Below are 15607 nucleotides of genomic sequence, written 5' to 3' on the forward strand. Positions count from 1 at the left end.
TTTGTTTCGATGATTTTGTTATCATACGTTGCTGAAAAAAGTTTCATTTGATCAAACTTACCCCGGTGGTCAAAGATACCCTGTTTTACGGTAATTGGATAAGATTATATAGTAAAGTAGTGTTTTACTGTGGATGACACCATGTTTTATTGTTCCTACCCGTGAGGTACACTAAAACGTTTTAGAACAAACCATATTTTTCTAAAAAATGCTTGTTTACTGTTTGTGTTTGTTCGAAATTATATATCACATTCAGCTACAAAACGTTTTCTTACTCTAAAAATAAATCGTTAAAAATGTGTTCCACTATTACCCTCTCTCCGCTATTGTTCTTTCGTTTTCATAATACTGAAGAATTGTGTTTTATTCCGTATCGTTTTCCACAATTCTTGGTTTACAAATCTAGACAAACATACTATTCTATCTAATCAGCGAAGGACACAATTTTTGTTAATCTTGATTTAAATATACTTAAGGCTTTAAAACTCTCTCAGTCACAATAGCAGCACATAAAGAAACTTCGAAAAGTTTTTGTTTAGTTCGTAATTAGCAAATCAGCATTTTAAATTAAATATTTGGAGCATTAAACTTCAGAAAGTGATAAATTGGAACATTGCTTTTTGAATAAATTTAAATTTCGCTCTTAAACTACCACCCAGACTGATGGGTACGCCACACAGTGGCACCTCTCCATTCAAAGTTGTAACAAAAAATTTGGGGTTTTAGCTAATTTTGGGTCGCTGAATCCATTTCTGCTGTCAGTTTTGAAATTCCAGAATTCTTTTACTCGACTATTTTTATGTTAACCCATTTGAAGGAGTTGGTCGTTAAAGGGTTAATATATACGTTAATAATAGTAGCTAATCACATCGGATAGCAGAAATGGTTGACAAAACTAGTAAAAATCACTATTTGTTAGTAATATGATGTTGTTTAGTCATTTAATTTGTAAGAAGATTTATGAGCTACTTGGGGTCTCCATATGGGTATTTAAAAAAAATGCACAAGATGAGTCCTATATATCTTAAAACTACACTAAATTTTGAGTCAGATTCATGATAACTGACGTATGGGAGACCATCTCAAAAATTGTAAGACGTATAAAGATAAATTACTGATACGACATTCAATTTCTATATTGCTTTTTCTTGATTCAGAGCTAACGTTTTTAATTTTTGCACAAAAACCTTACATCTATAGTTTAGCATATTGATTCATCTTTCCAAAGAACTCAGAACTACCTCAATCGACCACGTAGTTCTTGAGATATCGCCATTTGAAGTTCGAAGGTACAAACAATTCGAATGAATTGAATTGAACAGAAATCCTCGACATCACTTGCTTCAGCGACATGTTAAAAATTCAATTTTTTATCCGATTAAATATCTTAAAATTTTGAAATATTTTTATTCAAACCAAAAGAAAAACAAAATAAATATTTACAAAAAAATTACAAGACTGAATTTTGGGGTTTTGTCACTCGTCGTGCCATTGTGCACCATTTTAAACTATATTGTGTGTTTGGCTTAAAGCGTTTGGCTGGAGGCTACATAGTTGAAGTAGTCTGTATGATGTTTGCTGTTTTTGTTGCGAAGATCGAGCAATTCTTTTCTCCAACCTAAATCGTATTTTTCATAATATTTTTAATTCTTTTAGACTAATTTGATCATAGCACAATTGTATTAATTTCCTATATGTAATGTTAATCACTGGAGTTACATGTTTCGCAATGTATTCAATGGCATTAGCTACATATTTTGACTTAACCCATAGCATTAAAAATTTCAATGTGTGTTGTTTGCATCCCACGTTCCTTCACACAGAACATGAAGCATTTATTTTCTAAATCATCTAAATACTGATACTTCTTCCTCAGGCAATCCACACATCCCTCCATCTATGATAGTAGCTAAAATAATGGAGCGTTTTCAGGAAAACGAACGTGGTCGCCTGGTACGCAGTAGCACTATCGCAGCCGGGATGTCCAGACCGGCACCGACCGGACACTTGCCGGAAAGCCGTAACTCATCAGGACCTCCGTCACCGATTCCCATCTTGCGCCACTCATCGCTTGCCTCCTAAGTGCGGATTAAGTACTAGAACACACAAATCTTGCCGTATTAAATTTAGTTTATGCCGATTGTAGCGACTCCTATATACATATTACGCCTGAAACTCTTTAGGTTTTAGTTGGTTTCTCCGTATTCAATCGGACGACTAAGCAATACCCAAGTAACCAAAAGCATTAGCCATTGCACAAGATTGGCTATACATTCGCAATAATTTTGCATTAATACTCCATTTCAGCATTAACAATTCAATCAAGCTCTATATTTACATTGCAACTGCATACAAAAAAGTAGCATTATGGCCAGCTCTATATACGTATCTAATGCTGATATAACGCATACTCAAGTAATCAACTGCTTTAAATTTGAATATAGGGCGGTCTTAAGGAGCCGCTAAGCCTTATTTTCTGATATTAATGCAAGAGAAGACGAAATAATGTGCTATTGTTCTATGCTATATTTCATTCTAAGGAGAAAAAATTGGTAAAAACCAAAATTACTCACTAGGACAAAAGTACTTTTGTTGTATTGAGATTGACAGCCCGTTTTCTGCATTACTATTGCTATTATATAACACCAATGTATAAATGTCAAATTTGGAGCCTAATATCGGCACTACTCATGCTATTGGAAAGCTTCAATAGGCACTGTTTTTGCAACGCTTTTTTGTTTTGTCTTTTCAGTGTGGTGAACAAAAAGGAGGAATATTAAAAGACTGTTTAGAACTATAATTGGCTTCCTTCTAGTGCCGTGTAATGGATATTGTAACCTTAACGGAATTTGGTTCTCACACAATATGAATAAATTTTTAAGAGAAGTATCTTTAGTAAGTCTCGAACTTTGCCTCGTCCTTGACTACAAGTGCGCTGCTTTTGCTGCCATAAAATATGCCAAGTATAATTCTCAAGCGGAGATGCTTAACGAATAATATAATAGAACTAAATGTATATGTAATGCATACATACTTTAAAGATCCTTGAAGCGTTTACGAGTTATATCAGCATTAGCTGGCAATAATGCTACATTTCGGTTGTGGTTGTATGCATTTACGATGCAAATATTGAGCTTGATTGAATTGTACATGCTGCAATGGGGCTTAATGCCACATTAGTGCAAATGAATAGCCATTTTTTGCAATGGCGCAATGCTTATAGTAACTAGGGTAGACAGGAAAGTAGCTTGGTTGGTATTGCGTTCATTATCGATTGTAGAAGAGTTGAGTACATAATTACTTATTAATAGTTAGTACGAATCGACATTCCTCTTTGGGACCTTCGTTATACGCTTTGTTCAATAGTTGTCTGCTGGTATTATCCACTACCTAGAGATGTGCGCATGGCATAACTTAAAACCAATATAAATTTTTAATTTGAAAAAAATATGTCATTTTGTCATAGAGCGGGTGTACTCGCAAGCGTAATCATATTGTTATTAAACCTCGACTATACGACGATGATATGAAAAGTCCCTGGCCTAAATGATAAATCAGGACTTTACCATCGCTGGATAAATGCCACCCATAAACGTTGGCCTATCACTATACACCACAAGCGGAATGACAGTCAATGCAGTGGATTAAATAGAGGGTGACCATATCAAGAGAATAAAATCTCAGGACAGTCCTAAGGGTGCTTCCCCCACTCTCCTTATAACTATCTCGAACGTACCCGACGAAATTCTCCTTCCGTTTTCAGCAGACTTAAGAAAATTCTGGGGTCTAACAGGCAGAACTCTGTTAACCCTCCGGAAGTTGCGCAAATGGCTTACTGAATGAGCACCCGCTGGTACTCTAAGACAATTTCGCTAGATTTTCAGAGCAACGTCACTCAGTGCACTAGCGCGACTGCCGGAAGGTTAAAATGTCTTTGGAAAGTATTCAATTACCGAACACTTCTTCGGATTTGAACACATGCGGTTCATGTTCACCACAGACAGCGAAGGTATCAAGCTGTTGCTGGAGAAATTTGCAATCTTCAATTGAGCGAATGAGACGAAATATTTTGAGATGTTCTGCGAAGGACCGGAGATGAGTGTAGCACTAAATACATGACATTGAAGTAAAACAGAAACATCAACGGTCCCAACTAGCTTCACTGCTCCATTCCTGACGGAGATGTAAATGCACAACACTTATCTCTCGATTTGTAAGCGGAGATCGAAACAACTGCAATAACTACCGTTGATTCTAAATATCTTTGTTTAAGCGATTGTTGTATCGGCATTCATTTAACAAAAGCGGATAATATTAGTTTAAATGCGATGTCCCATACTTCCTTTTATGTAGAATGTGAGACACGGCAGTTAAGCCGGTGTTCAACGTTCAGAAGAGAAGCCATGTTGGTCGTCGATTAGATACTGCTTGCATTGAAGCTGCTGGTGGTTCCATAATCACCAGCTACACTAAAAAAACTAAACACGTTAACATTATGTAGACATCTATTGAATTATTTCAATCGACAAACACATGAAATGCACACGGTTGCCATTTGAATATTCATTCGAGTGTGGGGAATATGGTTTTCAAAGGGAAATCAAGCGAATATTGTGTGAAAAGCACATCAACATCATAAAAAATACCATTAACCCTAGATCGTTGCACTTGCGTTTTCCACCCTAGAACGTTGCACTGGGGTATAAATGTACCCCACGCGTTTGATTGCAATTTTCGAAGGTAAAAATACAAACAAAAGAAATGAATAATACATTTTCTTTCGTTTTTCAATTGCAAAAACAGCTGTATAAGTGAAAGTAAGGAATTTATTGAATCAATGATGCATGAATTGGTTTGAACAAAATAAAAAGTGAAAAAATCGCGGCTTTGACTTTTTTCGCAAAAATTATTATAACTTTGCAAAATTTCAACCGATTTGAAAAAAATCAAATGATTCTAAAAGTTGAAAGAATGGTGTAAAACGGTGTAAAATGGTATTTCGATATTTTTGTAATTTGTATTTTGAAGAATGAAAGTTTAAAAATCGTGTTTTGAAAAATACCACGAAATGGGGTGGAAATTAAAATGAAAAAATATTTCTGACCAGTAATACATCGGTAACACGCAACGTTACTGTTACAGCAGTTATTGTGCGCACTTGCGAGCCACTGCTTTGAAAAACTATAAAAAATGAACAATAAAAATCAGCAAAAATGAGAACGATTTTGTGTTCCACTTCAAAATTAAATTAAATTAATTAAATAAATTATTAAAAACGATTATATAATACTAATTGTTACTTACGTAGTAAAACAACCAGTATTCAAACTGGTATTGTCACGAATCACATTTCCACTAACAGCACGAAACCTGACGAAACACTAACGGCAACCGTACACTGGGGTACAAATGTACCCCACGCCAACTTTGACACCTGCATCCACAAAGGCTATAAGCAAACTGGCTATACCACCTTTTTCTACTCTTACTAGGAATTCTAAATTGAATTATGGTTAGGGTCCCAGGTCGGTAAATGCCGAATTCTCGTTTTCACACGGCTTCAAAGAAGACGTGGTGTACATTTGCACCCCAGTGTAATGTTCTAGGGTTAACTAAGATTTCCAAATGAATATCACTTCGTTTTACTTATAGCTTTAATTGGCAGAAGAATCGGTAAATTCAATTGTTTTACATGCAGAATTGCACTACATGTTTTTCATGCGAAAGTCATGTGGAAAGTTCATTATTTACAACTCACTAGCATGCCAATGAATATTCAATGGATAAATATCGTATTCGCGTGGAATTTGATTGATTTTAATTTGAAGCACCATATGAAGTGCGTTTTAATGGATTTCCATGTGAAATTCAAAGGGAAATCATTTACTTTTTAACATGAGAACGCACATTAAAGTGATGTTTAATTTCATATGGTTTTATCGTGTATATTATTTTCAGTGTAGATATAGTATCTAACAAAATTACTCACGATAGTTGTTGATGTCGCATCTCTTTCCCTTTTATGGACCATGTTTTCTAAACTGGCGTGCACGTAATGATCAAACTAAACTGCAATTAATATTCATAATAATGACGTTTAAAAAATTTAAAAAAATATTATTCTTTTTTAAAACAAATGTACCAAAAAGAAATAAAATTTTTGTGTACTTTTCGGAAGAATCTTTTTTTTAGGAATCAAAAATGTCATTCTACAGAGAAGTTATTAACACGAAAATTAAATAACACTTTTTGTTTAATTCCTGAGGCCTTACCATACACGCCGTGTACCGTTGCATAAACGGCAGATTCCAATTTGAGCAATCATATCTCAGGAATGACTGAGTATTTTATAATGAAATTTACACTGTAGTTGTGTTCAATAAAGTATAATAACTATGATACGTTACAACTTTGACAATGAATATTTTTAATCCACTATAGGTCGAATAAAATCCGTCTATAGGGGAAGCTTCCTTTAAATGTATTGAGAGCTAAAATATCTCTGAGTAAATGCTTTTTTTCATTTTTGGGCCAGGGACTTTTCAAACCACTCTCGTCGCTTTCTGATTTTTGAACTAACAAAAACATAATTAAATTCAGCTTACATGGTGACAATCGGTTCACGTAGTTTATGTTAGCCACGATTTCGTAAAATTACCTAAAATTGAGTTCTTTTGACTCAATTTTGAGGTATCGTTCAGTAAGGTGATTTTAGGTAAACTACGCTAAAGGCAGTTTCCGTTTAACCACGTCAAAAAGCACAATTCTTTACAAGGCTTTTTATACTCAATCTCGGGTTTAAGTGTACTCCAATTTAAGGGGTTATATATAAATTGAGGCTAAAAAATCGAAAAAAAATTATTGCATATTCTGGAAGTACATACTTTCGAAAATATTTGTGCGAAATTTTATCCAAATCGGAGCACTTCATTTCAAACTACAGTCGTCCACAGCGCGCTGGATCCATCTCAGAATGAAGTTAACACGAAACTGTGAACGCGATTATCTCGGAATGGAGTTTCTTGAAAAGGACCGATGCGGTGGACGTGATATCTCAAAAACTACTCAACCGCTTTTCATATTTTTTAAATTGTTCGTATTCACATGCTCGTGTACTTGAACGGTTTTTTTCATCCAAAAATTTTCGAGTCATTGCAATGAATTATTGTTTTAAATTTTGAGCACCTCTAACATCGATTTTTAGTCAACATTTTTAATGGATTGTTTTTTGATAAGCCAAACCGTTCAATACACTTTTCTTCAATAATTTTCCTACTTTTTTTGGATTCGGTTGAGCGGTTGGTCTGCGAGTGTTCACCGAAAGCTTTTGCGAAAAAATGGGCTTCAGGGGGCCGGCCATAACTCCGACAATTTTCAATATTTTTTGTAATACAGCTTGTTTTTATTTTCTTCGATAGTACTACTAACAAGTAATATTTCGCTTTTTCAAACAACACTTGGATAAAACCATTTAAAAAAATCACGAACCTAGCTCACTTTTCCCCTTAACTCAACAACCCCTTAAATTAAATTTACTTAATTTTGAGTATTGCTCAAACAACTCAGAAGTATCATATTGAACGAAAGTGCTAGACTGAGTCGAATCTTCCGTTTCATTTTTGACAATTCTAATAAGTGCGAATGAGATTACTAACATTACCTACATACCGCCTTATTTGAAAAAAATCGATTTTTTTACTTTATCTGAAAGTACAACTTTTTGAAAACATTTCGACACAGATCTTTCATTAGGGCCTAAGTCGCAATGTACTCAAATGGAGAAAAATCAGTTTCAATATTCGGCGAAGGTTTTTTAAATGTAGTTTTTATTGTAGGTATAAATTATTTTATGACCGTGTTTTTCCGGAAGCATTTTTCGTTAAACCTTATGACAATATAACAAAGAATTTAATTCCTATGTGCTTTTAGTGGGTAGAAACTAAAAAAATGTCGTGATTTCGCCCTTCAGCAACTACCATTTGCGGAAACCGTGTACGTAATTTTTAGAAGGGCGTAATTTTTAGAAGGGCGCGGTAAATGGGCTAAACTGACTCTGTCTTGCTGGGTAGGGCTGGGTAAATGGGCGAGCTTGACAGTATACTTTTTAATAGGGCTCAGCAAATGGGCGCATAGAAACCCAATGTAAAAGAAAGGGCGCGTGAATCTTTTCTTCAAATTTCATGAAAATATCGAAATATTCGAATGTTTATGTGCAACAACTATCGAGTAGACATGATCATAGTAGATATTGCTTATCATTTATATAACAGAACCGCCGTTTATTCTTTTATTTGTGAATAATAACCGTACGCCCGTTTCTGTCTAAAAATGTAAGTTTGGCCTTTATATTCCAAATGAGAAGAAGGGCCTAAGTCGAAATCTCGAAGAAAATGCATGTTTCGCCGTTTTGTTTTCTTTAATTATACATCGAACTAAAAACCATTTTAACTAATTTTCACCTCAATCTTGTAGTATTTTTGTTGCATAATGTCGTAATAGCGAAAACGCAGTTTGTTTACATATGCGATTTAAGCCCTAATGAAAAATCTATGTCGATTTTCCAAAATTTCATTGGGATCCGACCAACAGATCGAAAGTTACAGCGCTTGGAAGCGCGCCTTGTCTACCAAGAGCAGTGGTGACTTGAAATTTAAAACTTGATTATCTTGAAAAGCCGTTTTTCCCAAAATGGCTTTTCCGTGATTACAACTGCCGAAAAACTATTCAACCGATCTTCTTCATTTTTCCGATTGCTCGTAATTAATTTTTCTAGTACCTTAACGATTCCTTTTTATGCATTAATTTTCATTTTGTGAATAAAAATTTTTGAATTCAATTTATAGTACTCAAAGCATCGATTTTTTTTTAAATGTTCCCGTATGCAGGAAAAATTATCATTTATTCAATTATTCGTTAAGGTACGAGAAATACTCCTATACTAATGGAATTTTTTAAGTTTTGGAATTTTACTTGATCTGATGGACTTTTATGGTGATACTGCAAGCCTCTTTAATAAAAACCTGTTTTAATCCACCTAGAGGTGCAATTGTGCCTTTCTCATTTCTCCAAACTATGATTTAATAGCTGGTTCGTACAATATAACTTTATGGAAATGTCTTTCATTCTTATTACACCTTTTTGCATTCATCGCGGTATCGGTTTGAATCGGAGTTTTCTATGTGATCGACCTCCACAACCCGTAACTCCGGTGCTGGAAGTCGGATGGAGATGGAATTTAATATCAGTTTCTGGGGACGCAACACCTTTCATTTGAGACTAAGTTGAGCAAATCTAGCCATTTTCGAGAAACCAATATAACCGTTATTCTGACTTTGGATGCTTCCGGATCCGTCGATGGTGGCCAGTGTGGCCAAAGAGACTTTGAATGACTGTTGGGGACCTAGATCTACAAATTCAACAGTTGTGTTTACATTTTGGAAAAAAAATCACCTTTTTACATTCATCGCAGAATTCGTTAGAATCGGGATTTGCTGCGTGATCGTACGTATCACCCTGTAATTCAGGGACCAGAACTCGGATCCACACAAAATTCAACAGCAGCTGATGGACCTTTCATTTAAAATTAAGTTTGTCAAAATCGGTTCAGAAAATTCCGAGAAACTGATTTGGAAAAATCAACAAATTTTGTTTTGTAACCATACTCTTCAACTCGTAATTCGGAACAAGATGTCGGTTGAAAATGAAATTCAATAGCAACCTATGGGAATATTATACCTTTCATTTGAATCTTAGTTTGTAAAAATCGGTTCAGCCATCTCCAAGTAACCGATGTGGACATTTTGTTAACAAATCCGCACATACACACACATACATACACACATACATACATACACACAGATATTTTGCGATCTCGGCGAACTGAGTCGAATGTTATATGAGACTCGGCCCTCCGGGCCTCGGTTAGAAAGTCGGTTTTTGGAGCAATTGCATAACCTTTCTATATAAGAAAGGCAAAAGAATAATATTTAATTAGCTTAATAAGCATGAGTTCAATGTTATCTTCATGTGATTATAATTTGCAAAGGTTGGTGGAATGCGTTTGAACGTGTAGGGAATGGGAGTTTAGTAGAGTGGGTGTGGAGGATGCGTCAGAAATCCTTCATCTTATTTCGGTATACGGGGTGGATGAAGGAAATCTGGGCGTGAGGGTGATCCAAGAAGAGGGGAGTGATGAAGGAGGGAGGTGTAAGGGCAAGGTGGGGAGGGGGGGGGGGAGAAGGGGCGGCTACGCAATACTCAACTGCATATTTGCCTTCCATTTGAGACTTGGTTTGAGAAAATCGGTTCAGTCATCACCGATGAACCGATGTGACTTTAATTGTGGAATATGCCCGGAATTCCGGACTCCCGGAATCGTCGATAGTGGACAATATATTCAAAGAATGTTTGATTGGCAATCAGTGATCTAGATCTACGATTAGAAGTAATTTGGTGACCATTTCAATAGTTTTTAGCCTCTGAGGTATTACGATTGTACCGATTTATATGGGAAATTCCAGTGTATCCTTAGTAACACCCCTGTAACTCCGGAAGCAAGAGTCAGAACCGAATGAAATTCAGCAGCAGTCAATGGCATTACTGTATCTTTCATTTGAAATTAAGTTCGTTAAAATCGGTAGAGAATTCGTTGTGGAATGGGTGTGATATTAGCTTAGGAACTTGGCGGGTTCCCCGAGGGCGTCATGAACCGTCATAGGTGGCCAATGTGGTCAAAGCTGCTTTGATTGATCATTAGTGATCCAGACCCGCAAACTAGAGTAATGTTACATCAATTTTAATATGTTTTACATCATTTGAACATTATGGTGGTACCAGTTTATATGGGAATTTGCTGTGTGACCGCACTCTTCAACCCGTAGCTCCGGAACCGGAAGTCGGATCAACTAAAAATTCAATAGCAGCTTATGGGAGCGTTATACCTTTCAGATGAAACTAAGTTTGCGAAAATCGGTTCAGCCATCTCTGAGAAAATTGTGTGAGTTTAAATGACACACACACATACACACACATACACACACACACACATACATACATACACACACATACATTTGCCGATCTCGACGAACTGAATCGAATGGTGTATGATACTCGGCCCTCCGGGCCTCGGTTAAAAAGTCGATTTTTACAGTGATTGCATAGCCTTTCTTTATATGAGAAAGGCAAAAAGGTGTCCGGGAAAAGACCATAACTTCACCTATTATCAAAATATATTTATAATCTAATGCTTGTTTTTTCATTGCAAAATGTACTATCAAAATACTATAAGTTTGATGGAATAAAATTTTTGCTTCATTCCTTTGGATAAATTCAAACTTTCCTCAATTTTTTCCCGCAAAAGGATATGTAACCTCTTAAAAGAACCTATTATTTCATTTTTTTTCAATTTTTCTATTTACATGATCTGGTACCTTTGCAATCCGTCATTTTTTGTTTGACCCTCGTAAATAGTTTACGAGTAGCTGTTACGAAGCAACCTTATATGCCTTTTAGTGATCATGGATGTTCTAAAAAAGAAAATAGTGATAATAGTTTCGGCCTCGGCAGTATAAACGGACTGAATTATTTACTAACTGCAATAATCCGTACCAGATAATTCAATTATCCCCACACCCCCAAAGATCGCTATTGCAAACTTCTAAGAACAGAAGAATATGTCACGATTTTGTTCATTTCTGTTGTGCCTAAAACACATCCTTTGCTGGAAAATAATACCATGCAGGGATAAATAACTAACCTTAAAAACGTTGAGGAAGCTTGCACATTCCACTCCTGACAAAAAAAACAAAACAATCAAATTCAGTATTCAATATTCTGACGGTTAAGAGACTTCAATGTTCGAATAAATATTTTTGATAGTGACTTTCTTAAGACATATACTATGTATACTAATCAAGGATATTCGAACCTTATACTGTGACGGAAACTACTAACAATTATCGAATTATACATATCTACTAACTACATGTAGAGTAAGCTGAACATGAGACTGTTTGTTAAGATATGGCACGGTAGATATATAGGTGATACCTTAATCAGCTTAGCTGAAAGCTTGTTTGTTTTCTTTTTGTTTTTTTTTTACTTTTATTGTTTTCTACATCTCTTGTTCCTCTCTATCGGTTTGTTCTAAAATAAAACAAAATTTAGGTAAAATTTAAATCATAAAAACCACGGGACGTAACATTTTAGATTAAGCGTTGATATCACAGAATCTCTGTCAGCAAACCAGGTGACATATCTACCACGATAGATAAAAAGAATAAATCGGCTCTTCGTTGGAAGTTATGCATTGCTCGTTCCTTTCGCAACGTGGTGAAAATATCACTGCCTCGAGAATGACGTAGCCCAAATAACAAAATAAATTCTACTGCTACTAAACATGCTCCGCAACTCAGTGCCGTTCACATCAAGAGACCATTCATAAATTACGTAACACAAAAATTGCCCAAAATTGACTCCCCCCTCCCCCATCTAACAAAATGTCACAAATTTCACTATACCCCCCTCTCTTATTATGCAACAAATTCCAGGAAAACATTTTTTTATTCAGTAAAAATATGTTACGTAACGATCTAGCTAACTCCCCCATATGTCACAACATGTCACAATTTGTCGTACCCCCTCCCCCCTAAATGCGTTACGTAATTTATGAATGGTCCCTAAGCTGCAAACTTTTCGAGTTTGTTAATGATTTTGTCCGATTAGAGATTCGTAAAGAGATTTAGACATTCGTCTTTGGCGTCAAGCGCCGCACAGACCATTTCTTATTCTAAGTTGCTTAATCTATTTCTGAACATGGTTTTGGAGATGTTGAAATCGTAGAGCGAATAGGTTTCGTTGAAGTGCCTAATGCAGGAGCTGAACGGCTGATTGTATCCATGGGTGGTTCGGTGTGCAGGAACACGAAGAAATGGATGATTTCGAATTTGGCGGTATGTGATGTTGATGCATAGTTCATGTAGGAGTGCAGGACAATCAATGTTGCCGGCTAACAGATCAAATATGAAATGACGCTGCATATTCACTCTTCGATCAGCAGGAGATTCAAGTTGAAGTAGCAAACACCGGTGGGTGCAATTTGGAAGGTTGAGTGGGTCATTCCATGGCAGACGTCGAAGTGCATAGCGAATAAAGCTTTTTTGAACTCTTTCCATGCGTGCAATCTGCGTTGCATGGTATGGCGCCCAAATAGGAACTGCATACTCGAGTAGACTGCGAACCAGTGAGCAATACAAAGCTTTCAAAGTATGTACATCATCGAAACACGTGGTATTCCTCCTGATGAAACCATGGACCAATTTCGCAGTGGTCAATGCCTGGGACGGGACGTGCAAAGTGAAAAAAAGCAAATGTCACCGCGAACCGGCAATGGCCTGTCATTGCGAACCGGACCTATCTTGACGATTTTCATTTTCTTGAAAGCAATAACGTTTGGGCAGTATCGTTATTTCCTGGCAAAGTCTATGACGCAATAAAAAAAAATTTGTATTTATAAAATTTGTTTTAAGTCTATATTTATATGCTTTTGTTAAAAAACCTTTAGATATATGTTGAGGTGGAAAAAAGTTCTTATTGCTATCAGAATGCGTTAAAGAAGATTTTTTTTCTATCCGCGCTGCTCCCGGTATATTGGCAATTAATAAAAAGAATAAATATTCCAAATAATTGATTTTGTTACTATGTTTTAATTGCCGCAAGGTTCTACTGTATCGATTTCGTTGGTTATTTTCGGCTAATTTGAGACTAAGAGAAACGAAAGCAATGAAATTGAAAAACGGATAGGTATTCTAGAACGAATCAGTTATAAACTTAGAACGGAAAACTAGGACTAGGCAGGCTCATATGGACATGATCGAAAGGAAATGTGAAGAATTCTTTGCCTTCTGCTAAGTAGGAGTTGGGCGTTGCACCCAAGTCTACCGCATGGTCTATGGTAGAACATAACTCATCATCATGTTTTACCGCCGACGCCGGTAAAACATGATGATGTGTCATTTTTCGTTTAATTGATTTTACGCTGCTGTAATTGTGCATCAATTATATAAAAGCTCAATAATGAAATTGCCACAAAATTAAGAAAGTTAAGAATTTGGTATCAAAAAAAAAAATTCCAGGCTATTTTAGGATGCATTTATTAGATTGTTACAATTGTTGCTTTATTATATAGATTTTCATGAAAAAGAAATAATATTTTAAAAAAATATTACTTTATTTTCTAACAAACAAATAATTCCATTCGTGAGTTTGATCACCTTAGCGACCGACAAATGCATATTTATATTAGACAGTGAAAAATTAATGCCGAATATATTTATTGAAAATTTTGAGGAGTATTTTTTGAATAATCAGTGAGATAATTATTTCATAAAATTAGTTAAACACTATGAAAAACTTGCCATCACCTTGTGTGAATAAGATTGGAGATTGTCAGATAAATAAATTGTAGATTGAATCATTTTTAAGTAGTATTTGTAGAATATTTTATTAATTTATTCTTTTGTTGATATTTTAATTCATTAAATAATAATAAAAATAATTAAATAAAATTCATATTTTGTTTGCTGCCACCGAATGATCGGCACCTGATAGATCATAACCCAAGCAGCATTCAAAGTTTTATAGCACGCTACAAGGGTAATCTAAGTTTTATGAGTGGCTATAAAACTATCATAAAACTTCAAATGTTACCAGGGAAGGAAGCTATGCCGATGTCCAAAACCTATGCTGGGAATAGGAAATAACGGTTAGATATGTTTTCTATGACATGCAGTCAAATTCCCAAATTTCGCTACTAATCACATGGCTGCACTGATTATATTTTGTGTCCAGCAGAGTTGAAAATATTCAAATTCATTGAATTAAAATTGATCATATTCAGCCGCACGCAGCTGAAAACGTTAAACGAACAAACCGGCCATTCATCCATGCAGTTTTTTATTCGGTTCCGATTATTACACGAAGTGACCGTACAGCAACGAATCAAACGCATCAAAGTAGGCCCTGGTACAATGTAAGCGATGATGATGGTTGTCTCATATGCTTTATAGGCATATGAATATTTTTTTCTATTCACCGCGAATCGCAACAGGTTCATTTTAAGCCGTCAAATAAGAGCTTCGATTATTTTTACCTCTGGTGTCTAGTGTAATTATGGCGTAAATTACGTCAAGAATTCGTTGCACATTGTTTTTTTTTCACCGTAAGAGTTTAATATTTTCAATTATCAACTTTCTAGAAATCCGCCTGTTTATCTCAACGATTTCTCTGACGTCATCGCAGAATTCGCGGAGTAGCAAGCCTCGCTTCTGAGAGCCGTGGTAGCACACTTCTGTCAATTCAAAAACAGCCAACAAAGTTCTGTTAAATAATCATAGTAACCTGTCCTCGCGTTTCCCGCAGGGAGGAGTACAGAAAATCTAGAACTAGAAGCCCCTTTTCCTCTTATTTTGGGTTGCTATAGCAAAAATAACCTGCACAACTGAATCAACTTATGAAACATTGCGTCTCTCGTTCAAATTTGTGGAAAATAATGTGTGCGTAGAAATTAGTTTAACTTTCTCAGCAGAAAGGTTATGCAATTGCTCTGTTT

The 15607-nt window shown here is 35.6% G+C and overlaps 1 protein-coding gene across 6 annotated transcripts in view; it reads left to right on the forward strand.

The window, feature by feature from the left end:
• The window catches only part of LOC131694095 (uncharacterized), a 32801-nt gene extending 22607 nt beyond the window's left edge, over positions 1-10194 (forward strand). For 4 of the 6 annotated variants that reach the window (XM_058982474.1, XM_058982475.1, XM_058982476.1 and 1 more), the window contains one exon: positions 1877-10194. In XM_058982474.1, the coding sequence (XP_058838457.1) occupies positions 1877-2082 (206 nt within the window). In that variant the 3' untranslated portion in view covers positions 2083-10194. The remainder of the gene's footprint in view (positions 1-1876) is intronic. The other 2 variants (XR_009306404.1, XR_009306403.1) reach the window with 2 other exon arrangements.
• The last annotated feature ends 5413 nt before the right edge of the window (positions 10195-15607 follow it).

This window comes from Topomyia yanbarensis, chromosome 3 (genome assembly GCF_030247195.1).
Source record: "Topomyia yanbarensis strain Yona2022 chromosome 3, ASM3024719v1, whole genome shotgun sequence".
Lineage (NCBI taxonomy): Eukaryota > Metazoa > Arthropoda > Insecta > Diptera > Culicidae > Topomyia > Topomyia yanbarensis.